This window comes from Glandiceps talaboti, chromosome 11 (genome assembly GCF_964340395.1).
Source record: "Glandiceps talaboti chromosome 11, keGlaTala1.1, whole genome shotgun sequence".
NCBI classification, from domain to species: domain Eukaryota; kingdom Metazoa; phylum Hemichordata; class Enteropneusta; family Spengelidae; genus Glandiceps; species Glandiceps talaboti.
Window position 1 is genome coordinate 4171930 of NC_135559.1, and position 27396 is coordinate 4199325.

The window sequence follows — 27396 nt, forward strand, 5'->3', positions numbered from 1 at the left end:
GTAATCACTTGAATGCTGATATCCATGTACACTGTTCGAGAGTGTATGTAGGGGATGGCAAACACAGTAATCACTTGAATGCTGATATCCATGTACACTGTTCTAGAGTGTATGTAGGGGATGGCAAACACAGTAATCACTTGAATGCTGATATCCATGTACACTGTTCGAGAGTGTATGTAGGGGATGGCAAACACAGTAATCACTTGAATGCTGATATCCATGTACACTGTTCGAGAGTGTATGTAGGGGATGGCAAACACAGTAATCACTTGAATGCTGATATCCATGTACACTGTTCGAGAGTGTATGTAGGGGATGGCAAACACAGTAATCACTTGAATGCTGATATCCATGTACACTGTTCTAGAGTGTATGTAGGGGATGGCAAACACAGTAATCACTTGAATGCTGATATCCATGTACACTGTTCTAGAGTGTATGTAGGGGATGGCAAACACAGTAATCACTTGAATGCTGATATCCATGTACACTGTTCTAGAGTGTATGTAGGGGATGGCAAACACAGTAATCACTTGAATGCTGATATCCATGTACACTGTTCTAGAGTGTATGTAGGGGATGGCAAACACAGTAATCACTTGAATGCTGATATCCATGTACACTGTTCGAGAGTGTATGTAGGGGATGGCACACACAGTAATCACTTGAATGTTGACATCCATACACACTGTTCTAGAGTGTATGTAGACATTGGCAAACATATCAGCCTCTACTGAATATGAATTAATAAAATATTGAATTCCATCGTCTGTACAAACATAGAAAAAACTGGAAGACCCCATTCATAAAACTTGACCATATAAAACCTTCAAATAAGAATATTGATATCAATGTAGTATGAATACTCTCAATATTCTATGTTTTCCGAAAGTAACAGAAAGACGAGAAATCTCTTGAAGGTATTAGTTACAAAAAAATAGGGGATGATAGTTACAAAAACAATCTTGTGCCCACGCAAAAAATGTAAATAAAACCAATAACTATTTTTAAAACATATATATTACATGTCTATAAAAGGCAATTTAAGCTGCATTGTATAAATAGGAAATCTAAAAAAAAAGGAAAACATCACCTGACCAACTGGTTTGAGAGTTGCTTAGTTTACCATACAGTGTAGCCTAGATTTTAGGCTTGAACTTGAGTTAGGCTAGTAGAAAGAAATCTTGCTAGAAAAATGTTTTTGATATTGGCAAGAAAACAAGTGTAAATTTTTAATTTTCCCCAGTCAGATGATGTTAATGGTATCATCACATGATTAGAATAAACTCAGATGGTGTAGCTGTGGAATGTAACCAATGATCACATGAATAGATGTATGTAAATCGGCCAATCACAAAGGGATAGATTTCATGATCAAATTAAACATATGTAAGTGGGGCTGAGCCGTTACTATTTGAAATTATAATTAATTTTACGTTTGAATACAAACTGTTAGCACTATTCTCAGCAAAAGATTGCGGGTAACAGCCCAAATGAACTACAAGTCTAGAGTCAGGGCTTCATCTGCGGCACAGCTGCACCAAGAAATTGATATTTAGAATATTGAGATTTGTCTCAAAGTGAATAGGGTGGTGGTCTTTCTCCTCCATACGGCATCTGATTTGATGGTGGTGCCGATGGTTGTGCATATGCTGCAGCACGAGGTGCTGGCATTCCATGTGGTGGTGGCGCCTGCATATATGGAGGATTGGGTTGATATTGTGGGGGTGGTGTTATGGCAGTAGCTGCTGGGGAAAACCCTACATATTGAGGATGAGCTGTGTTGTAGATAACAACTGGTGCTGGAGCTGGAACCGGAACAGCAACTTGATTTTGAGTGATTACAGTTGTTGCAATACCGCCTGTGTGACCAACCTGTGAAAGATGAAAATAGAACTAGTATTACCTATCATGGAATGTGAAACATGACACAAAACTGACACTCATAAAACATTGGACTTTTGGGATAAATATTCATAAGGTTGACAAATTTTATGACCAACTTTCATAATGTCGGTAATAGTAGTATCGTATAAAGACATCCTCAGAACATTTTAGGAAAAGGTTTTACTCTCTGCAATTTGATTTTTAAATGAGTCCTGATTTTTAATTTAAGCTGTTGTTATTGATCCGACCATTTGTCCTTTTTTTTTATCTTTTACATTTTTTAGGAGCACTCTTGAATAGTCATATTCCAATGTTCTTATAGATATGACAATAAAGTATCTGAATCTGAATCCATATATTTGACATCTCAAAAAATGGCATTTTCTCTACCTGAAATATAAATTGACTACTCAGGTAAAACACAGAGACTATAACAATTGTATTTACTTTACGGTGAAAAATTGACCAAATAAACTTAGTAAAATACATGATTATGAATTTGGCTACAATTGCAATGTTTTATGAATTATCACATGACAGGAAAAAACCAACTAATTTCATGTAACAAATTGTGGTCATTGAAACCAATTAGTATACTAAAGGTGTAGTATGTAATGATAACAGCTGTGTTTCAAAATTACTGTAAACCTGGAAACTTTACTTTCACATATTTCACTTGAAAAAAAATGTGAAAATAAGTAGTGACTAAAATGCCTTCTTGTACATGAACACAGTGTACTAGTCTGGTAATCAGTAAAATAAGTAGTGACTAAAATGCCTTCTTTATAATATGCATAACCACATGGCTTAGAAATTTGTAAACTTTAGTTTTTGTGAATTATTGAAGACTGTAAAAATTGTAAAGTTTTCTAGCGGTGAAAATATCTAGCTTTACAGTATTTGATAGATCTCAGTAGAGCCAATAGCCAATAGTTGATTTTCCGGTTCCAAGATGCATTTCACGCGAGGACGGCTTTTATGGTGTTACAGTTAGTCTTCTTTTGTCTTTATTACATTTGAAATAACATTTGACATGTTGACCTCTTTGATTATGAGTGATTTTATATAACAAAGACTGAATGCCATCAATGACAGAGAAGGATTTTACAGGTGAACCCAGGGTACGGTCAGGTGACAGTCATCCCCCTGAGTAGCACGTGCAAACCCCTCAGTGCATACACAATACATGGCGTTGTATGGATAGATGTGCAATGCATTTTGGAACCCGCAACAGGTCTATTGTATTTGTTGCCAATAGAAGGAAACCAATCATTATGCTAAAGATGTATTCTGTTGATTAATATGAAAATGCTTTAAACCAGTTTGATAGAGCAAGTTATATTATGCATTTGTTGACAATAGAATACTATTATTAGCAAGAGTACATCAAAGAACACATAACTATGGTAAAGAAATTACATATTAGCATTAGTTAGCATGGTACATGGTACATCTTACTGTCATGATGTTTCTGATCATTGCATCTGTAGGAAACTGTTTGCATAGGTTTGAAATATTAGTATGCTTTGCACAACCCTACACATTCCAAGTATACTGGAAACTGGCGGTGAAGGGGTTAAGTCAGCAACTATTCCACTATGACCATTGCAAGGAAAATTTCACAATATAAACAACAATTTCGTGCTTCAACTAAGAATTTATGCAATGACAATATAATGATATTAAATATACAACAAATTTTCAGTGATCTACAGGCATAGGCATACACCTTTAGAAAGGTTAAGTGTAAGTGTGTCTGAAGAAGAGTTCACAACGTGAACATGGTCTTACTTCAACAAAGAATTTATCAGATATATGCAATGAAACTACAATTATATTAACTGTGTAGCATATCTACAGACATAAGTCATATCCAAGCTTTTGCCTCTAGCAAGAGGCCAAGTGTGTCTGAGGAAGAAATCAAAAAGTTTATGTATACAAGCATTTGTATTTTTAATTTTACTTAAAAGAAATGAGTGGAGATGAATCTATTAACAGTTTAATTAATTTACAATAAATAGTCTTCATTATAGCTGTTGGTGTTAAAGGCTATTACATGAAATTTGAAGTGACAGGGTTAGTAAGCTGTAAAATGAAATGTTATCAGTAGGGGTTAATCGCATGTTATGATTATGCCTGCCCAGCTAATTGATTTCCAGTTTGCTGGAAGAAAAACTTACAATTTGCTGTTGGGCTACGACAACTGGTTCAATCTGAAAAGAAACAGCATCAATGGTCTTAAGGTGTTAAAATAGAAATATTCACTCAGCATGCATTAAAAATATTACAGTGTGTGTTTTCAGTACAGGATTTTATCTACCCTCCACATGTCGAGCAGGTATTTTTACATCAATTGCCCATATTGGGGCAGTAATATTATATTATTATTTCATTACCCTGGTAAGATTTACAATTCTAAGGTTCATGAAATACTGTTCTAGTAAGTTATTCAACCAATCAGCTTCTACGCATAGTATCCATACAAATACTGAAATAGATACTGAATTCACAGGCTGAGTGGTGAGACTGCTTGTCTGGTCGACCATACAGCCTACTACAGAGGCTAGTTGAATAGGGTAGAAAGTCTATGATGAAATAAGTTTAGTATTACTTGTATTGTATTACCCTATAGGTTGAAAATGATTTGCTTTGACGCTAAGATTGTTTAATTTGACTCACCGTTGATTTGAAAGCACAGACAAGAGCTGCACAGACTACACCAACAAAGAAGGAAATCACATTGCAGGCTACAGACGACCATAATAAATTATTATATGTGTGTTCAATTTCCCAGCATCCTTTGACTCCTTCATACTTGTAAGGTTGGGCTGAAAGACTGTTGAAGTAAGAAGATTTGAATCACCCTGTCAGTAGGATATTAGATTAGATTAGATTAGATTAGATTAGATTAGATTAGATTAGATTAGATAAGATATACGTTATTGTCCATAAAAACATGGAAATCTGTCTTGGCACCGGGCAAACATCAAATGTAATAAAAGACAAGACACGCATACAAACACAAATCACCAATGTAAAACAAAAGGTATACAGCCAATCTTTACAAATAAAAATGTACATAAAATAAAGAAGAACAAAGGCAAGGTTGATATTATCTTTATTTTACCCCTACCCAAACAATGCTGAAGGTACTATTTCAACAGGTGTTTTAGCTCCAAACTTTGTTTATTTCCCACAATGCCTCGCTCCAGTGTACAGTTAGCAGGCCTCTTCTAAGCCAGGTTTGCTAAAATTTTTTTTAGAAATCTTGAGTAGTGAGGTTGTGCAATGCAGGGTTTGTCAAAATGACTTTTATGGGTCTCTTAAGCATAAAGAAATACAGATAAAACCAGCCTTGCATGTATTTCCCTTTAATAAATGGATTCATCGATCATGTGTTTTATACAGTCAGACAAACAGATAAAAGCACCTAGTCAACGTATGTCATAGGCACTCAGTGTTGTTTTCGTATCAGTTATCTTGTTGTCTTTACCTAATAAGTTTTTTGCGTGAAGTCTTTCCTTAGCTCATTTCATTCAAGCAAACACACCAGTATTTTTTCATTTATACCTCAGCAATTGTATCGTGGCAGACATTTGGTGAACTTACCTAAAACTTAGAGTTTCACAATTTCTTTCTGCATATAAATAACAACAATAGCATGTCTTAGCTGGCACTTTCAATGAACACGTTTCAGTACCAAATAGATCTAGGAAACCACCAGATGATCCTTCAGGACAGTTCACATTACCACCAGATTTTTTATATACACACTGACTAAAGTCTGTCCTCTGTCAAAATAGGAAAGTTTAATGAGTTACACAGTAATGGTAATACACATAGTATATGTCCAAGTTTATATACACACCAAATGTGTGGAAGCATAGTCCTCCCTAAAAAAATGTTTGGTTAATTCTACGTATATTTGAAATTACTCTAGTTCCAATACAATACGAGTTATGATTACTACGATCATCTCCATTCACTACATGATCTAGTCAAGTTGAATATTTTACCGTTAATCTGGCTAAACCCCATGCAGGGCAAAGGGTAAACAGCGCATGTCATTAGTAATCCATCACAAATTGACAGGTAGTTGTAATTGGTTTACTTCCTTCAGACAATTGCTCATTAATATTCAATTAGTACATGTACAGCTGTTTTGACTAAAATCATGTGTGGACACGATGACATCATCATGTTTATATGAACACTGTAGGGGTAGCACAGAATTCTGTGCTGGAGTGGGGTAGCACAAATTTCTGTGCTGGAGTAACAACTTTGACTAGACGTAGTGAGTGGAGATGATCATAGTAATTATAACTCATATCGTATAGTAACTAGACTAATTTGAAATCACAATGTAAAGTATGAAATTATATGCATGATATTTCATAATGCAAAAGTTAACATTTTGATTGTTTGAATCTTTTTAATGTACAAGTACAGAACTTTCTGCTATTTCGTTACATTTATATACCTTTCAATATGAAGTGCCATCTTAGATTTTGAAAACTATTCTATATGTAAATAACTGAATAAATTATACGAAAACTCTGATTGGATAATCAACATCGCAAGACAAAATCTTAACAACTGTGATTGGTCCATATTCTACTTACAGCAACCAATCCTGCTCCTACACCATCAACTATTGCACCAATGAATGCCATGGCGATACCAAAACAAATGAAGACTACTCCTGCTACCATCCATGATTTTCCAGCTCCTTTGAGATAGACACCAGCCATACACAAGGCAGCTCCTATAATAAACTACAAGTGATAGAGTGACAGTGTTAGCTGGTGGGACTACTTACCCTCATATCTCAATATTTCAAATTAGAGCTACTTGTTTACCTTATAGAGTCATGATGTTTATAGAGTCATGATAGTCAAATGGTTAGAGTGGCAAGCTCAGAATCTAAAAGTTACTGGTTTGAGCCTCACACCTGCCATTTGTTTCTGAATAATTAAAGTCCTTGGGCAAAATCTGAAGCACCCTTGTGCCCAAGTCAACCCAGCTGTATAGATGGGGAACTGGTAGGATAGAGGTTAGTATGTGAAGGGTGGTATCCTATGTGCTTACAGGTGCTACAATAGATTGTATACTCTCAAGGGAATTTATGACTGTTCCCATTATAACACTATGTGTCTGTAACATGGCTATAGGGAGTTATAACTGTTATCATTAGAACACTATGTCTGTACCATGGCTATAGGGAGTTATAAATGTTCCCATTATAACACTATGTGTCTGTACCATGGCTATAGGGAGTTATGACTGTTATCGTTGTAACACTATGTCTGTACCATGGCTATAGGGAGTTATGACTGTTATCGTTATAACACTATGTGTCTGTACCATGGCTATAGGGAGTTATGACTGTTATCATTATAACACTATGTGTCTGTACCATGGCTATAGGGAGTTATGACTGTTATCATTATAACACTATGTGTCTGTACCATGGCTATAGGGAGTTATGACTGTTATCATTATAACACTGTGTGTCTGTACCATGGCTATAGGGAGTTATGACTGTTATCGTTATAACACTATGTGTCTGTACCATGGCTATAGGGAGTTATGACTGTTATCATTATAACACTATGTGTCTGTACCATGTCTATAGGGAGTTATGACTGTTATCATTATAACACTGTGTGTCTGTACCATGGCTATAGGGAGTTATAACTGTTATCATTAGAACACTATGTGTCTGTAGCATGGCTATAGCGAGTTATGACTGTTATCATTAGAACACTATGTGTCTGTAACATGGCTATAGGGAGTTATGACTGTTATCGTTATAACATTATGTGTCTGTAACATGGCTATAGGGAGTTATGACTGTTATCGTTATAACACTATGTCTGTACCATGGCTATAGCGAGTTATGACTGTTATCATTATAACACTATGTGTCTGTAACATGGCTATAGGGAGTTATGACTGTTATCATTATAACACTATGTGTCTGTACCATGGCTATAGGGAGTTATGACTGTTATCATTATAACACTATGTGTCTGTACCATGGCTATAGGGAGTTATAACTGTTATCATTATAACACTGTGTGTCTGTACCATGGCTATAGGGAGTTATGACTGTTATCATTATAACACTCTGTCTGTACCATGGCTATAGGGAGTTATGACTGTTATCATTATAACACTATGTGTCTGTACCATGGCTATAGGGAGTTATGACTGTTATCATTAGAACATTATGTGTCTGTACCATGGCTATAGGGAGTTATAACTGTTATCATTATAACACTCTGTCTGTACCATGGCTATAGGGAGTTATGACTGTTATCGTTATAACACTATGTGTCTGTACCATGGCTATAGGGAGTTATAACTGTTATCATTATAACACTATGTGTCTGTACCATGGCTATAGCGAGTTATAACTGTTATCGTTATAACACTATGTGTCTGTACCATGGCTATAGGGAGTTATAACTGTTATCATTATAACACTCTGTCTGTACCATGGCTATAGGGAGTTATAACTGTTATCGTTATAACACTATGTGTCTGTACCATGGCTATAGGGAGTTATGACTGTTATCGTTATAACACTGTGTCTGTACCATGGCTATAGGGAGTTATGACTGTTATCGTTATAACACTATGTGTCTGTACCATGGCTATAGGGAGTTATGACTGTTATCGTTATAACACTATGTGTCTGTACCATGGCTATAGGGAGTTATGACTGTTATCGTTATAACACTATGTGTCTGTACCATGGCTATAGGGAGTTATGACTGTTATCATTATAACACTGTGTGTCTGTACCATGGCTATAGGGAGTTATGACTGTTATCGTTATAACACTATGTGTCTGTACCATGGCTATAGGGAGTTATAACTGTTATCGTTATAACACTATGTGTCTGTACCATGGCTATAGGGAGTTATAACTGTTATCATTATAACACTATGTGTCTGTACCATGGCTATAGGGAGTTATGACTGTTATCATTATAACACTATGTGTCTGTACCATGGCTATAGGGAGTTATGACTGTTATCGTTATAACACTGTGTGTCTGTACCATGGCTATAGGGAGTTATGACTGTTATCATTATAACACTATGTGTCTGTACCATGGCTATAGGGAGTTATAACTGTTATCGTTATAACACTATGTGTCTGTACCATGGCTATAGGGAGTTATGACTGTTATCATTATAACACTATGTGTCTGTACCATGGCTATAGGGAGTTATAACTGTTATCATTATAACACTATGTGTCTGTACCATGGCTATAGGGAGTTATAACTGTTATCATTATAACACTATGTGTCTGTACCATGGCTATAGGGAGTTATGACTGTTATCATTAGAACACTATGTGTCTGTACCATGGCTATAGGGAGTTATAACTGTTATCATTATAACACTATGTGTCTGTACCATGGCTATAGGGAGTTATAACTGTTATCATTATAACACTATGTGTCTGTACCATGGCTATAGGGAGTTATAACTGTTATCATTATAACACTATGTGTCTGTACCATGGCTATAGGGAGTTATGACTGTTATCATTATAACACTATGTGTCTGTACCATGGCTATAGGGAGTTATGACTGTTATCATTATAACACTATGTGTCTGTACCATGGCTATAGGGAGTTATGACTGTTATCATTATAACACTGTGTGTCTGTACCATGGCTATAGGGAGTTATAACTGTTATCGTTGTAACACTATGTTTCTGTACCATGGCTAATAAAATCAATGCAGAGTACTATTATCATGACATTCATTATGATTAGCACTAAAAATATGTTCTAGATTATTTGCTTTGCTGCTTCATAATTTTATGAAGTAGAACACATTCATAATTGTGCACTTATATTTAATTTTAAAGCATCTGACAAATTCTGACAAAGACCCTGGAAGAATGAATAATAGACAACATATAAAAGTTACCATTATAAATTATTGAAATATTGATATTCAATGTGTTATACCTTTATAGTTTGCTTACCACTGTAAATAATGTACAAAATGTATGCAAAATTGCTATGTACATTACTCCAATTAGTCTTAAGCAAAATAATGTAAATATGCCAAAAGTTACAGAGGAATACTTACTCCTATCGCTGGCCAAAAGGCACCAAGTCGAATGTTTTCAACGGTGACATAGATACTTATGCCAAATGCTAATGAAATCAGTGAAATCACAATTTGGCAAACACATGCTATCATTGCATTGCGTTGTTTTTGTTCATATGCTAATAAAAGAATGAAAAACAACACAACAGTGAGTTATGATGGTAAAGCTGATAAAAGAGACATCAACATTCATAAATGTTAACCTAAAACAATGGTGCGTTATAGACAAATTTGTGCTGATAAAAAGACATCACATTCATATAAACTAATTCTTCTTCTCTTATGTAATAAAACGTAAGTCGTATAAGTATCAGAGTATAGTTTAACTGCATCAAAGTAAGAAGCAGTTTTTGATCTAGGTTTTGGAGCTGATGGGTGTAAACCATAACAAGATGAATTGTCAGGTTAAAAGAATCTGTTATTTGATGAGCTACATAGCCACTGCCCACATACCCACCTCCTCCTTTGATCACTGTGATAGTTACTAGAATAACATACCATAGGTGTAACAAGCCACCTTTAAACCATACACAAGCTGGGTAGAACACGTTCAAACAAAAATATGGGTTTTACATGTATAACCTGGTTGTTCTATGTCACGACAACCCATGTCTACGACACTGATTCTGTGGTGCTTGTAATACACAAGTTGAAATGTTCCAAATAACCATTATTTACCTCAAACTTTTGTAAATTATGAATATGCTTCAGAAGGTATAATTATACTACTCCCCTATATGAAAATACTTGTGACCTAAGTGGTTTTGTTACTATGAGTCTAGTAACTCATAGTGACAAGGCCCCTTAGGTCACTCATATTTTCCTTGGATGACCAAAAACAAATATTGAGGAATAACATCTAATTGAGAACCATATCATAACATTAACTAAATGAAATATGGAAAGATGTGACAAGAAAATGAGTAGGTAAGTTTGAAGTTTGATATTGTGGACTAAAATGATAAGGGAACAGCAATGTTGAGTTGTTTACCTTTACAGTGTCTTTGTACCACATTGGTCTGAATAGCTCTTTGTCTTGGCATTGTGATCAAATAATTATTCTAATTATAAAACAGGAAGACTCTGAAATACAAAATTGGTTATAGGTAATCATCTGAAATAATAATCTTTGTCCATTATGGATATTTCTTTGAACTTATATTATAAACTTGTCTCCTTAGAAGTCCAGTTAGGGCTGACAGACCTCATGGGTTCAGTGTTGAAGGGACATGGTCTAGAACTTGTATTTGTCATCATTTTTCAGATAAAGTTATTTATGTTTCACTTTTTACTGTAGGTTTGTCAATGGTTGAGCAGTTTGCTCATACACCTTTTATCACTACAGTTTGGTTTCAAACACACCAGCGCCGGCTGGCTTTGATTAGAAAACTAACCAGGTCTGTATGTAAGTAGGGTGATGCTCAGTTTGACCAGCCGAACAATGCAGGTTTGCCCCAGGTATTCTAGTTTCCTCCTCCTTCTTCAACACTAGGGCACTGCTCCATGGCAACCATTCAACAAATTTACGAATTTATTTGGATGAATAAAGATTACCCCTTTAACATGTAATCAGTAATCACTGACACAACTCTTACATTACAGACTGGTATACCACTGCATTTACATATTAAATCTTATACATCTTTTTATTCATAGCGCTTGACCCTTAATGGTACAAAAAACAGCAGCCGTCAATTTGAAAAATACTGTTATCACCCCTCTCTATCAATAAAAGTTCCAGCGTATTCATTTTCTTTTTCACAAATCTTTCAATAATCTTATTTTGTAATAAACAAGATTTTAAAATGCATTCCACTGCTGTACAAAGTCTCTCTCTCTCTCTCTCTCTCTCTCTCTCTCTCTCTCTCTCTCTCTCTCTCTCTCTCTCTCTCTCTCTCTCTCTCTCTCTCTCTCTCTCTCTCTCTCTCTCTCTCTCTCTCTCTCTCTCTCTCTCTCTCTCTCTCTCTCTCTCTCTCTCTCTCTCTCTCTCTCTCTCTCTCTCTCTCTCTCTCTCTCTGAGTCTCTCTCTCTCTCTCACTGAAGACTAAGTCATGGTTATGGATTATTTTCAATTCTTTTACAGACTTTATAAAAATTAATAACATGATAAAACCAATGAAAATGAATAATTACTTCATAATATCTACAATTTGTTGTGATGAAATGACCACAAAGCTAAGAAAATAGAGGCTTGAGTGAAAGGTCTGCGACTGTCAGCAATAGCCTTTCTTCTTCTTCTCTTAAAGATCAACTTTATAAATGAAGGCTTAGAGTCAGACCCTGAAATGTGATGTATGCCTGGTGTGCAAGATAAATCCCTACTGTGCATGTCTGACCTTCGAAAACAGTACCAGACTTTGGGTAATGATACTTGATAGAGTGAAGTCACTGTGGACAGCTTATTTGGTCAAATTAAATCAAATTTTGAGCAATAGATGATCATTTTTTTCAAATTTATTATGACCAGTGTGCCCACTAAGACAATTTGACGTGCCACTGACGCACACAATTTCTAGTGACGCACCAAAACTTGGTGCTCCCCTATCTCTTACTATGTGGTGACTCACAAGAAATCCCAGTTTTTCTCATTTTGACTCGCAACAACAAAATTTGGCTATCATTAGAGGGCACACTCATTAAGACTATGTTGTGTATATGTAGTGGTTCACGAAATGTTTCGAAATCCTCCATTTTTTTTATGTGTGCACTTCTTTCAATCTCCTGTGCCAAATGCCTCTGACGTATTAGGAATATATTATAACATAAAAAGAGTTCTATAACACACGGCAAATAATCCAGGACATAGATTATACATGTAAGGTATATCAATCTGTAATATGAGAAATTGGTTCATCAAATTCATGGCAAATCACCTAGAGGCAAAATTGATCTTCTACTTTCTCACATGAAGACTTTACTGTGTTACATGTATATCAATTGAAAAACCATATCAAATAACAATGTGAAATAATTGTAATACTAGAATACGTCATCATACTATTCATAGCTACAGTAATTGAGCTTTTTCATCGTTCTGGAAATTACTATCTAAATCACTAGAAAATCATTATGTTATTTTTGAATGCAATGCCTGGAGAGATAAAAAGCTCACAACCAATAAATAATGCTACAATTATTGTAGTTATTACGTAGGCTAAAAAAAGAGGACTGTTTCTGGTCAGTGTGTGCATCATTTAAATACCCTTGTGTCGGTCTCCCCCCCCCCCCCATGTTTTTCCAGCCCATGCAGTCTGCACATGCAGGGGAAACACAAAAATAAGCCTCCCTACTTCAGTGAAGACAACTGCAGAGCCAATCATGAACAAGCAAATGACATCTGCCCTACATACACACTTGCTCTAAAGTACTAAATAAAAAGAACAGTAACTGTCATAAATAGTAGATTTAGTGACAGGTTTGTTCAGAATAAATAAAATAAAAAAACTTGCGTCGTCGCACTACTTTACTAAGACAAAATGTCCTGACCAGAAACAATTGTTTTTTTTGCCATACATCATCTAACTATATCATACACATGATGCTTAGCAACAACAATAACAAAATTTAATAATGAATTATAATTATAGTTCTTCATTACCTAGGATGATTTGCCTTTTATTTGGAATTTCACAAACCAGATTTGATGGCATACCAAAAACCACAATATTCAGAGTGTAGAGTTTCACACATTGTGGTTAGAGAAAGTGAATTAAATCCACATATTAAGAAATGGGGACAATTTTTGAAATTGATAACTTAAGAAAAGTTTCTGAAAACAAAATGTAAAATTTCTATTTATGAAAAGAGTTGTATATTTGTAATAAAGCCCAATAAAACGTTATTAAATACAAAAAAGAAAATCATAAACTGGAGAAATGGCCAATGTACTTATGAAGAAGATTTCTCATGTACACTGTAAATAAAACAATTTGAAATTTCCAGGTGAAAAGCCACTTGGATAATTATAATTATTACCAAATTTTACGTCTGACAGGACTGGCTGGCCTTATATTTCAAGTATAATAATTAGTATACATGATCATACATTTATCATGAACCAGTTTTCTTATGCAAACAGCATAGATAAAACAGTTTGAAAATGAGTTTAATACAATTATCTACAAACGACTCTATACACGAATTAAATATATCGGATAGAAATATCATGAATATTGCACTGAGTTTGAAGGCGAATAACTGATGACACACATCTAGTTTGACGTAGTCGAGACCAAGACGTCACAGTGTATGAAAAAACGTTATCTAAAATTACCGTTACTCAAACCCTGATATTTGGTTGCATGAGAGATGTATTGAATTTTTATTTTTTAACTTAGAAGTATTCACATCAGAGATCAACTTCGGAGACCTGACGGCTTGCACTTTGCTTACAGGTGTTTTGTTTACAACGATGCGTAATGTCTAATGACTTACCAACATTCCGTGTTCTGAACAGAAAACTGGTTTATTCGCAATGTTTTTATACTCAAACTCTTGCAAAGATGGAATCGCTATAGTCATATATATTTGAAGCGGGGTCTCACCTTGATGATTTACACTTTCTTTGATGAAAATGGACTCGACCGGTGTATTTTCTCACGATCATTTACAGCCCTCTCCATCTTTGAAATATGGCCGACTTCCGCATCTTATTCAAGCCAATCAGAAGTGGTCTAACATGTAGCTCGCTTATACCAGTGTGATGTCAAACGCATTCTCATTGGACAGCTTTTAAGTGTTGTTGGTCACTATAAACACAAAACAAGTGTGAAGATACAACAGCAGCGAAGTAATTTAATCGGTATCCGGTTCAAAGATATGTGTGTTACATCCAAAATGTCACGGTGACCAAGGGAGAGGATTCGCTTTCGTCGCTACACTAAGTGTGGATCGAATTTTGTTTTGGTAAGTGTTGAATTCCCTCACAAAGAGTCACATACAGTCACATAAACCAGTCCATTTCGCAGCGAACGCTATGCATGCATATGAGTCTTATGACTCGGATCGTATGGGACGCTATCGGCACGATTGGGAGCCGAAGCCACAGGTAGAGTTGGCGCATGCAGTGCTCGACAATGCGAACACGACGTGTTACATGTAATAATATTATCTTCAAACAAAATAGAAACTTCTGATATTACATGTTATCAGGATGGTGAAGAAGGAACACAAATCAAGGGGTAAGATTATTCGCGCGTCCTAGCGTTGCCATGAGAACAGTAGTATAACTGTTCACTTCGGTCACTTCAGGACATAGGTGCCATGTTCTGTTGTCATCTGTCAATCATTCAAGACATGTTTGGCTGAATATAGTCTTAGATATAACGACCTATTTACATTTCAAATAATTGAAATACACATGACCCATGTAAGCTAGCCGGTAAATGTCAAGTACTATTTATAAATAATTTAGTCGAACACAATAATTCCCAGCGGATTATTGAAGGTTAACTTATAAAAGTTCAAATGAAAAAGAAATGAGTAAAAATAGAATTAAATGGGCAATGAAATTGTGATTTATAAAAGCACTGTAAACTGTTTTGTTGTATGTTACACATGACATAAAATACATTGTATAAACAAATTTCAATATTATTGTTTGTATGTATGTATGTATGTATGTATGTATGTATGTATGTATGTATGTATGTGTGTATGTATGTATGTATGTATGTATGTATGTATGTGGGTATGTATGTGTGTGTATGTATAAACAGTATGCATGTATGTATGTTATTGTATATGTATGAATATTTGCGGGTGTACATATGTATGTACATGTATGAATGTGTGTGTATGTATGTATGTATGTATGTATGTATGTATGTATGTATGTGGGTATGTATGTGTGTGTATGTATGCATGTATGTATGTATGTATGTATGTTATTGTATATGTATGAATATTTGCGGGCGTACATATGTATGTACATGTATGTGGGTATGTATGTATGTGTGTGTATGTATGCATGTATGTATGTTTGTTATTGTATATGTATGAATATTTGCGAGCGTACATATGTATGTACATGTATGAATGTGTGTATGTGTATGTATGTATGTATGTATATTTTGTATATGTATATGACTTAGTAAACACAAGGAATACAAGATGCTTTATCTCTATGTATGTATGTATGTATCATGTGATTACTGCATGTAATTCTGTTTGGATGCCAGAACATTCAATTAATTTGAGCTGTTAATAATTCTGAATAAGGTCACAGGACTCACCATATTTGTCATTTTGTAATATCTCCTGGCCTTGTAGTCTTCCAATGATTTACGTTCTTTCTTTCATTTACAAGGTGCTGGGGAGGGTAGAAGGGGGATAAAGAGGAAGATGCCTGGGAAGAAAAAGGGGAAGGGAAAGAAAGGTAAAAAGAAGAAGAAGTTAAAGGGACAGGTAGAAAATCCAGGTGATTTGGTGAAAAGACTACAGAAGTTATATCTAAATGTATGTCAGGATCAACTCACTGCAATATGTCCAGGAGTCAAGAAATATATGAAGGAATGTTTTGAGGACAACAAGTTGATGGTCAAGGTAAGGAGACTTTGTGAAATACCTTCAGTACATTGTAAGGTACATTAGGCATTAATTAGTCTCAGACAGTAAGTTGAAGACCTCGTCATTATTTCTGCTTATGTAACTACACAGGTTGGAGCTTGTGGTTAGTAAGCAGAAACAAGACAAATATGTCAATCTATGTTGTTCCAGTCAAAACTGATTTACACTCTTCATATATGATATCCCTTAACAATGCTGATTATAATTGCAATAGTATATACCCTTTGATTACAAGTTTTAAATATTTTTCATGTTTTTTTCATGTTTTCTAGTTTATCCTGGAACCAATTGCAAACTTTGAGGATGCTGAGATGAGCAATGTCAAACTAGATCCATTGGTGAAAGCTATCAGAAATGAACGTTATAAATATGTCAAAGAAATCTATGTATGGGATATTCCACTTCAACATTCTAATGTTGCAAATTTGGTGAGTAAGACACCAGTATTCAATAATATGACAGTGGAAACTGAACTTACAGGTTTAAACTAAGATAAACACAAACTATTATGCCATTTACGAGCCAGGTTCCAACAAAAAATATGGAATATATATTCTGGTAGTTCTACATCACGACAACGCATGTCTATGTCACAACAACGCATGTCTACATCACTGGTTTGTGACCTCAGTGTTATCACTACAAGTCTAGCAACTCGAACCTGGCTCGTAAATGGCATAATAGTTTGTGTCTATCTTAGTTTAAAGCTGAAAGCTCCGTTTCCGACTCATAGTGACAAAGGCCCCTTAGGTCACTCATATTTTCCTTGGCTGAACAAAGAAAAATTATTGGGGAACAACATCTAATTGTTGTGATATAAGCTGTTATATGGCAGTTGGTTTAATTATACTCACAATAGTATGGCATTTCAGATTACGTCCATGGTCTTGCAGTATACATGTTTGGAACTCCCAATGTTTACACTATCTTGATTACTGAATGATTACACAACAGAGGCATCACTAAGCCTATCCACTTCTGTAATGTATCACATCATTGTCATCAATGAACAATAGTTTTACTTTGTGTCTATCTTACGCCGAAACCTGGATTTCCGCTGTAGTAATTCACATTTTAATGTTACAGTATTATGTTCAATATCTATACATCTATAATGACATCTTTGACAACTGACTCTGTAGTTTTCTTTTACCTTATAGGCATTGATGTTAGAGAGAGGATTTTATCCAGTAAAAGTGTTAGAATTTATGGACTGTGAGTTACAAGCATACCCAGTGGAAAGACTTTTACGGTAAAGAAGAAATATGCTATTGTGCAATTTATAACAAAATTCAGGAAATAAATAGCTTCTGATATTCCTACTTTACAATGTTCAGAGTTCAATTCTGGAGTCAAGATCTGTGTGATGATGATATACTTTTCATGTTCTCCTTAAAAGGAGAATAGAGCTATTTTGATATTAATATGCTCCCTTTCCAACATTTCTATAAGCCTTCTTCACTGTGAAGCATCAAATGCCCAGTTTGGATAAGAATTAAAGTTTAGCTTGGAAAATGTCTTGTCAGGCAGAGCTATAGACAAAGATGGTCCAGAACAAAAGAGTGACCGTATTTATTCCTTATGCCTTCACTAATGAGATATCAGGATTGTGAGAACCAGGTATTGAATTGTGCGCCTTTAAGTTAGAATCAAAATAGTATTTAACATATTCGTGAAGACACACAGTTTAATTACATGCACCATGTGTGCAAAGCTTCACTATCAGAGTTATGTACCCTTCAAGTTCCTTGCATGAAAGCAGTGATGGCACTACTGGAATCATGATTATGGTTTTAAAATCCCCTTCCTGATGAAAATAAATGCTGGCGAGAATGCATCGGGCAGAGGTGTCAGAGCTAACAGAACAGCAATGTTGCAAGAAAAACAAATTATAATGATATACTATAATTTCTATTGTAGGAATTGTCACCTGTTTCCAACCCTGACCATTTTATCCTTTGATTACAATGAGTAAGTCAGTTGTCTATTTATTTGTTTGTTTGTTTACAAATTTTCTTATTTCTATTTTCTACCCATTCCTAATTTGATGTTACTTCTGTTGTCTGATTTTTGTTTCATCAGTTTTAACATGTCGAGTTTCATCATGAAATAGATTTGCCAGGTTGTGGTTTGATTTTATTTGATTTCTTGCAACATATTAGAATCAATCCACATAATGAAATTTTATTTGTAACAAATATTATTATCTTAATGGACAAATGTTGCATCTTTTAGATGCACTATGATTTGTATCATTATTCATTTATTTACTTATATATTTATTGTATTTTTTTTGTTAGATTTGGAGATGAAGGAGTGGAAGGGCTATGCAAAGGATTAAGAAACAACAGAACTTTACTAAGTCTCAGTTTATGTTACTGTGATCTTGGTATAGACAGTGGCAAATATTTAGGAGACATCGTTGCAACAACAGCTCTGAGGTAATGTACAGCATATAGCATCAAAGTCTCTGTTTATGTTACTGTCACTGTAACTGTTGCTGTTACTATTTAGATATTGGAGAGTAGCAAATATCCGAGAGACATCATTGCAACAATAGTTCTCACATATCTAAGGCTCGCAGTCACTAACACAATGAATAGGTCAATAAACATAAAGACTATAACGTCGCATCAGTGCAGTAAGGTCCTATCTGCCTATACAATTGCATATGACCTTACTGCACTGAGGCGACAATAAGCTCATAGAAAAATTGTGTTCTGTCAAAAGCCAATGTTGGAATCAGGATTGAAATTGGAAACAGTTGTCTAGGAGAGTAGGTTGATCCTGAATTCAATAATCCTGCTATTTCATCTCTACAGCTCTACCGATAAGTTAGCAATAATCTAAGACTATGAGATTATAATATTGGGGTTTAACAAGTGTTCTTAAAACTTGTCTTTCACAGAGAACTTTATTTGAATGGCAACAACATAGAGGCAGAGGGCGCTATTGAATTGATCAAATTAGTGACAGATAATGCTAAAGTTGAACATTATGACAGACTTGAAGAAGCACAGAGGAAAATGGAGGAGGAAGCTGCTGCTGCTGATGGTAAACTTATCTATTTGTTAATAAAGTAGTTCTTTGAGATTAGAATTTCTTTGGATATTATTGTCTATCTCTTAATCTGTATTAGGATTAAGAAAATTATAATGTGTCTAATCTCTGTAAGCAAAGCTATGTGTATTTTAATTTATGATATATGATATCAGTGATTGGTTAGTATGGTCAGGTGGATGTCACATGTCACAGTATATAGCATCATTGATTGGCTAGTAAGATCAAGTTGTTAGCAATGCATAAATGTATTTGTTCTCATATTCATATTTCATGTTATGACTTGTAGAAAAAGCCAGGATGAAAACACTAGTGAATTCAGGTACTGGTATAAGTGATGCAGAGAAAGAAGACGATGCAAAGAGTGAAAAGTCAGGATCTGCTAAAAGTCGCAAAGGAGGTCTTACAGGGAAGAAGAAAAAGAAAAAAGGTTAGTCAGGGGAGAGATTTATGTATGCAATATGTTGTGTCACTATGCCCTTAATGCAATAATAATTTTAGTTTGTGTCTATCTCAGTAAGCTGAAACCTTGGTTGCCACTGTTGTTCTTTCGTAGTTCTATCAGCCAACTATTTATTACATTTTTGTTTTAGATTCTCCTGTAAACCCCAATGTTTGCATCTCATAGTCTTATCAGTTAAGCCTTTACTAGATCATTTATTTTCTTGTTACACTGTAACTGCATAGTACCCTGATGCACTGCTGTGGCAATGCTTGGGAAAGTATGGAAGGAGTGTCTGTTCATTTCATTCAATAGCCACTTTTAAGAAAATAGGTCAAGGTTGTTTTCCATTGCAAAGATGTTTCAAGTTCCTATCGTTATCCTAGATACAGTACAACGTACATTTTCAGATAATGGATTTAATTTCGTATTGCACCGAAATTTACAATTAGCTCACCAAAGCTTTCGCCAGGTATCCACCATGGGTTCATCAGTGTTTTCTGAGACTGAACTTTCATCATAACATTCATTTTATTTTTATTTTGTTAATGTTCATTTTTGCAGTTTTGATATCTCAGTTGTTTTATTGGTTGTGATTCCTTCATATTACATGCATTTATTGAACATTGTAACTGTTGTTTTGTTTAGTTAATATAACACAATAGTAAACATCAGCTGTGAGTTTAGATGAATAGTGTTTCCATTAAGGAATTTAGCCATAGGTAAAAATACTCTACACAATTGTTTCTCGCCATCAATGTACTCCTTCTAATGCTTGGTATGCTCTGTTTATTCTGAATGTACTTGCCTATAATATTACTGACATCAACTGACCTTGCATTCTATCAGATTACATACCATACCATACCACTAAAAATCCTACCTGAGGCAGGACTAAGGATAGTTTGAAGCCTGTGTAGATGTAAATGTGTCCCAAACCTGTCCTGAAACTGTCCTGACATAGGACACCTTTGAGAGGTTCCCTGAAACCCTTTTGACTTCCTCCTATATACTGTCAGGACGGAGTCAGGAGGGAACGCACAACATCTACGCAGTAACCTTCCTGTGTTTAGACACAAACCTGTCCTACCTCAGGTAGGACTCGGGACTGACTCCGGTAGGACGACCTACATCTAGACTGGGCTACTGTCATGTGATAATGTATGTGTTCATTGTAATTCACAGGGAAAAAGAAAAAGAAGAAGAAAGAGCCTCCACCTCCTCCAGCTGTTGGTCCATGGTTACATAAATTACATTTAGCTGACAATGGTATAGATGCATATAGTAAAGGAGGCAGCTTTGCTCCAGTTATATGTATGAATCTATTTAAAGAGTAAGTACAGGATTTTGTACAACTGTATATTATAGACCGAAATTGTGGCAATATGTCACAGCTAATACTGTAAACCTGGAAATGTTCGCGTAAGATTTATTTTCGCTAATTTCGCTACAAAACAAAAACGCGAATATAAGTAGTAGCGAAAATATATATTTCTGCATAATGCAATGTACCAGTATGGTTATTAGTGAAAATTAATCTTTGTGAACTACATGAAGACTGTAAAATCGCAAAATTTTCTAGTTGTAAAAATATGCAGGTTTACAGTACACAAATGTACCGGTATATAGTTGAAAATGTACAAAGTTATGCCTACTAGAAAGGAGGAAAGTGCATATTTGCTCCAGTCATATGTATAGACCTAAGTAAGAACAGGAAATTGAGAACTGAACCAAGACCAAACTTATGGCCAGTATGTTAATAACCGAATGCTCCAGCACGTCATTGAGGATTGTGCTTACCCCTGTAACAAAACATTATGATGGATTCTTTGTAACAGCAGGTCATACGTAGAACATTCCTTCTTTTGTAATAGTGGAAAAATTACTATGGCTTAGAAAACTGATGATATGACGTACATGATGACTATCAACTTACACCATTGTAACTCTACACTGTCTGACTGTAAAGACTATAGCAATCAACCATCTTCAACATATAATATATTGAACTAGCCAGCATTAAATTAGGCATGAGCCTATATCTTCTTCAAATTTCAACTACATGTATATATAGATAAATATATATATAAATAAATAAACTACATGTATGAATAGATTTTGTTCAATCATGGATGTATTAAAGATCCATGGTTCAACCATACTTTTAGTATGTGTTTTGTGTAACCATGTTTGTTGGTGTTTTTATAGTATTTTACAATGAGTAACACCAAAGAAAAGCATTTTCTGTATGTACCACAATTGTTTATAACATCCATATCAAGTGTAAATGTATACTGTTTCATTTGTTAATACAACCCATAACACCAAAGTAAAGCATTTTCTGTATGTACCACAATCATTTATAGCACCCATATCAAGTGTAAAAGTATACTGTTTCATTTGCTAATTGACCACATTAGAAAGGCCACATGCTAGGCTTGTAAATAAACCAATAGAAACAGTATACTTTTACACTTGATATGAATGATATAAACGATTGTAGCAAAGTACTTTACTTCAGTGTTACTTGTTGTAAATACATGGTGAAATTTTCATACTCACCTGTGAGTGGCTGCCTTATGGATGTCTTAATGGGGAAATAAATAGATAAAATAAATGAATACGTATTTTATTTAAAAGTTAAATGAATAACTAAATATAATAAATGCTAAATAAATAACTGAACATTGTTTATCTTCTTGTTGTTTTTCAGTTTAATCATGTATTCAGACTGCTTAAAGGAGTTAGACTTAGATGATAATTTGATTGGTGATTTAGGAGGACGTGAAATCATGGAGGGTCTTCAACAGAGAAAAGAACTTGGTTTGAATTCGATGAAAATGTCAGTGACACATAGAATGATGATGCCTGATACTTTCAGTACTATCCTTAAACTTGGTGCAGGATTGAAGAAAAAGAAAAAGAAGAAGGGCAAAGGAAAAAAGGTGAGTAAACTTTGATTTTCATTAGAAGATAATAAATTTTACTGTGCTAGATATGGTGCCTCCTTCTCCATCCGATTTAGTACTGTATGCCACTTTACTGACAGTTTTCCTTTTTTCTCGTTTTTTTTTTGTGCAGAAGAAAAAATGAGAAATCTGTTCAAAAGCAATGGAATGGTTGTCAGGGTTTGCACGGTCCTGGAAAGCCCTGGAAAACCCTAGAATTTCAACAACAACAACCCTGGAAAACCCTGGAAAAAGGCAATCAACCCCTGGAAATCTCCCGTTGGATATTTACACATACATCAATTATTGAGAAGTTTTGAAGATGGTGTGAAGACAAACTGAAATTTAGACATGTACAAGTACATACGCACACACACACACACACACACACACACACACACACACACACACACACACATATATATTTTGGGAATCTTCCCACTCTTTAAAGGCCAGGGTTTCAATCCCAGGATCTCTCATTAGTGATATCTTATCACTGAAACCATAAGGATTAGATAGGATCATTCTATTGTTCAGGACCTACTTTTTCTAAAAAATCTCTCAGACATTTGTTGTTCACGCCAAAATTTAATCCTTTTTCAAAGTGGGGCTTTGTAAGTAAAAAGTGAGTTAGGGAGTTCACCACCTTGATGAGCACTGAAAAGTGTTAATCTGGCTACAGTAAATTTTAGTGTTGTCATGTTTCCACCTCTTCCTCACTTATATATTCCCCATTGTAAATAAGTAAAATATCACCCTTTTTAAAAAATTCTTTCCTGCAAAAATATCCTGTCTATTCACAATCATGAAATATAAACTTAAATAAGATTTACGTGTTACTTGTATCACAAAACCAGGCTTTGACAAAAAACTCTACAGACCTATTTTGCAGACTACAAATCATTACATGCACTTTGGAACTTGTTTCATTATTTACACCATAGATCCTATATGAGTAGGGCCTATGTTTACACCATGAAATATGCACCAGACAATCATTAGATTGTATAACACAAGAAATCACATAGTCTCGATGCCAGACTTTGTGATATTCGTCTCTCTGTACGGTGCACAAAGTGTGCCCCAAATGGTGAATCCACGGGAGTAGTTACTTATCACTCACTCCTTGTGGCTTCACTGCTTGGGTGCACTTCACATGAGTTACATAGAGACAAATATCACAAAGGCTGGTATGAGATTAGAAATCGCAGTACCTACTGAACAAGACTGTCGACAATCGTTCGTGCCTTTTTTGCTATGTTTCATCTAAAACAAAGTCGTCGCCTCGCTCTGTAGCACTGAATACTAATGCATACTGATACCGGGAACTGCGAGTGCCAAAGGCTTGTCCCTCCAGCACTAGCTGTTGCTTATCAGTATGCAGTTATAGTATTGCTCCGGATCTGAGCGAGGCACCGACTTTAGTTTTAGATAAAACGTAGCAAAAAAGGCACGAACGACTGTCGACAGTCTACTGCTGAACAAACATTCCACTTCACAGTATGGAAGTTTTTGACATTTATGTGTTATCACTTACTAGTGTACACTTGACATTGACCTAAGCGTATACTCGTACAAATACATATCAACCAGTGTTTTTAACAATGAGAGATTATGAGAATTTTTATGCAAATATTTACTATTGATAATTATGAAGTGCAAGTTTAATACCACATGTGTATTCACATCATTTAAACACCTTGATATACTGTAAATAGTAAGTCTATTTTTCTATTTAAAAAAACTCTATTATCTTGCCTTTTATGAATCTATTCACATTTTAACAAATCTAAGCCATGTAGTTCTTGGTACCTGAAATACAATTTCACCACCTAGGTGCAACATAAAAATAATAATCGTTCAATTTCTTGGTCAATACTGTGACTTCTGCTGCATGCACTACACATGCATTACTATAGATAGGTGTGCATGAGAATAAGTCAACCTTCTTGTTCTATTTTGACCCTCTAGTATGAGGTAAAATGCTGTTATAGATTTTGAGAATCACGCTGTTACTTTCAATGTATTAACTGTTAAGGTTTATGTTCACAGTATATACAATATTGCCAATATATTTTGACACTCACCCAAGTAAAATGCAAATAACCAAATCACATAAAGGACCTTGATAACTTGTAGTGACAAAAACTTTGTATTATGGGTATTTTCTGGCTGAATGAGAAGAAAGTATTTTCAAATATTAATAACACACCCACACAAAGCGAATTTGTGGGGGAAAAAAGAAGAAGAAGAAATTATGGAAATAATTTTGTTATAAAATATTTTCAGTTTTAAAGCATTCTGACTCATATTTTTATCACCCCAGAAACAATGACATACCCAGTAACCATGAGTTGTTGTAACAAAGAACAATGAAAAAATATCCTTTCATTTTGTTCAGACTCATACAATTTGGTTTGTACATTGTATAATTACTTATTTTTCCACTTTTATGAAATATATACAGTATACCGTGACTATACATAATATTTCAATTTACATAATGGTGTCTTTTAGATTTGAAAATTATAAATTTGATAAATAAAGTTTTAGATTTAAGAAATACACAAAGCTGCCTCTCTCCCTCTCTCTCTCTGTCCATTTGTGTGTGGGACATAAACAGTTGTGTGTGTATGAAGAGTACCTATGTTCACATATGTAATTTTCTAACTTTTCGTATGAATTATCCTTTGGCTCTCAGTATCTGAAGGTAATACTAGTAAAGCCTGGTCCTCACAAACCACCAGCCAGAGACAGATCAAACTAATTTTATAAAATTTATTCCGGATTCCGGGGTTTCCATGTTACAGAGGTTTGTTGAGGCCAAACAAAAGTTGTTTGGTTCTGGTTACCCAACCCCACCTACTTTTTCACGCCAACCCTAAACTTTTTTGTTTTATGTATTCAAGAAAATTAATAATAAAATCGCGAAAATTGTGAAGTCTCGCAAGAAGTGGTGAAATAGAAACTGACATCAACTTAAAAAGACAATATAAAACTATTCTTCCAATCTGTAATGGCTGTACATCTGTTAGGAAGAAATAAACAACACAGAGACCATTTGAAAAACAATGGAAAACCTGAACTTGACACTCACACATGAAAAAATAAAATATAATGAAATACAATAAAAAATACCCCACCTATTTTAAAATTGCCGGAATAATCGGAACCACACAATTTTTTTTACGCCTGATCATGCCACAACTGTCGTATTTGTTGTAAGAAAAGAAGTCTTCATGTCTAAACCTGACATTGGAATCGTTATTTAATCAATATTAAGTATATTCAGATAAAACTTCACATTGTATGTCACACGTGGACTCTCTCACAGTCCTCGAAGCTTCGCATAAATAGCTAAAACTTGGGTTGTTTTGTATGTATCTACTGCATAATTGTACTCGTAATTATGCAGTAGATACATACAAAACAACCCAAGTTTTAGCTATTTATGCGAAGCTTCGAGGACTGTGAGAGAGTCTAATGTCACACGTTATATGGGTGGACCTCAGAGTACAGTAGTCGAGGAGAACAAAAAAGCGTGCCTTATCAAAAGTGGTTTTCTCTATCAAAAAGAGACGTACTCCCACCAATTAGAGTCGCTCCCATCAAAAGAGAGATGTGTTTTTACCGTATAATAGTATAAACTTTAGGTAACATAAGCCATAGTCATCAGATGAATGGCAATAAGAGACGGAACATAACTATATGACAGGTTTGAGAAAGAAACAAAGTGGGCAATCATGTGGTATATTTTATCACTCCTAACTACCCTTATGTCCACATATACTATTGTCATTGTATTGTTCCTTGTGGGTTAATTTATTGACAATTTTGAAGTCTTACAGAAAAAATTAGCGAACTTTGTACCGCAAAGGATTGACAGGTAAACTTACGGTGTAATCAGGTTTGTTTACTAAAGTTTGACCCACAAAAATAAGACAGTGTGACCAACTCCTTGAAGTTTTGTAAAATTAAACTAGGTAAGCCGACCTCGTCAAAGAACAAGACAATTTCAACTGCAAAAGGTAGGTATTTAACTTTTTTTGTTGACGAGTCGGTACGAACGCGTCATTTAGATTCAAGATACAAACTCTGTTGTTAAGAAAGAATCAAAACAAATGCATTCTCTTTCAGTTTAAGTTTTAAGGAAATCAAATAGACTTAGTAGAATTATGTCAGCATGCACGTATGTAACACCATGGAAGTATAACCCACAGGTGGGTTATACTTCCATGGTAACACCTACCAAACTTTGTAGGGTTATGTCAACAGCAGAGACACAAGTACGTACAGCAACTGATAACTTTACATTCTCACCTACTATAACGTAGTGTCAAATCGG

The 27396-nt window shown here is 34.9% G+C and overlaps 2 protein-coding genes across 2 annotated transcripts; one reads left to right on the forward strand and one right to left on the reverse strand.

Moving 5' to 3' along the window:
- Nucleotides 1-402: 402 nt before the first annotated feature.
- On the reverse strand, nt 403-14673 carry LOC144442288 (transmembrane protein 255B-like). Its single transcript, XM_078131595.1, has 8 exons — nt 14579-14673; nt 11026-11117; nt 10014-10153; nt 6513-6665; nt 5500-5681; nt 4570-4726; nt 4071-4103; nt 403-1878 (listed from the first exon to the last, which is right to left on the reverse strand). The coding sequence occupies exons 2-8, from the start codon at nt 11075-11077 to the stop codon at nt 1579-1581; spliced, it is 1017 nt and encodes a 338-aa protein (XP_077987721.1). The 5' UTR covers nt 11078-11117; nt 14579-14673; the 3' UTR covers nt 403-1578.
- Nucleotides 14674-14785: 112 nt separating this feature from the next.
- Nucleotides 14786-23441, forward strand: LOC144442361 (uncharacterized). Its single transcript, XM_078131687.1, has 11 exons — nt 14786-14939; nt 16342-16577; nt 16874-17029; nt 17762-17853; nt 18522-18572; nt 18902-19042; nt 19510-19655; nt 19951-20091; nt 21289-21436; nt 22817-23048; nt 23185-23441. The coding sequence occupies exons 2-11, from the start codon at nt 16377-16379 to the stop codon at nt 23194-23196; spliced, it is 1320 nt and encodes a 439-aa protein (XP_077987813.1). The 5' UTR covers nt 14786-14939; nt 16342-16376; the 3' UTR covers nt 23197-23441.
- The last annotated feature ends 3955 nt before the right edge of the window (nt 23442-27396 follow it).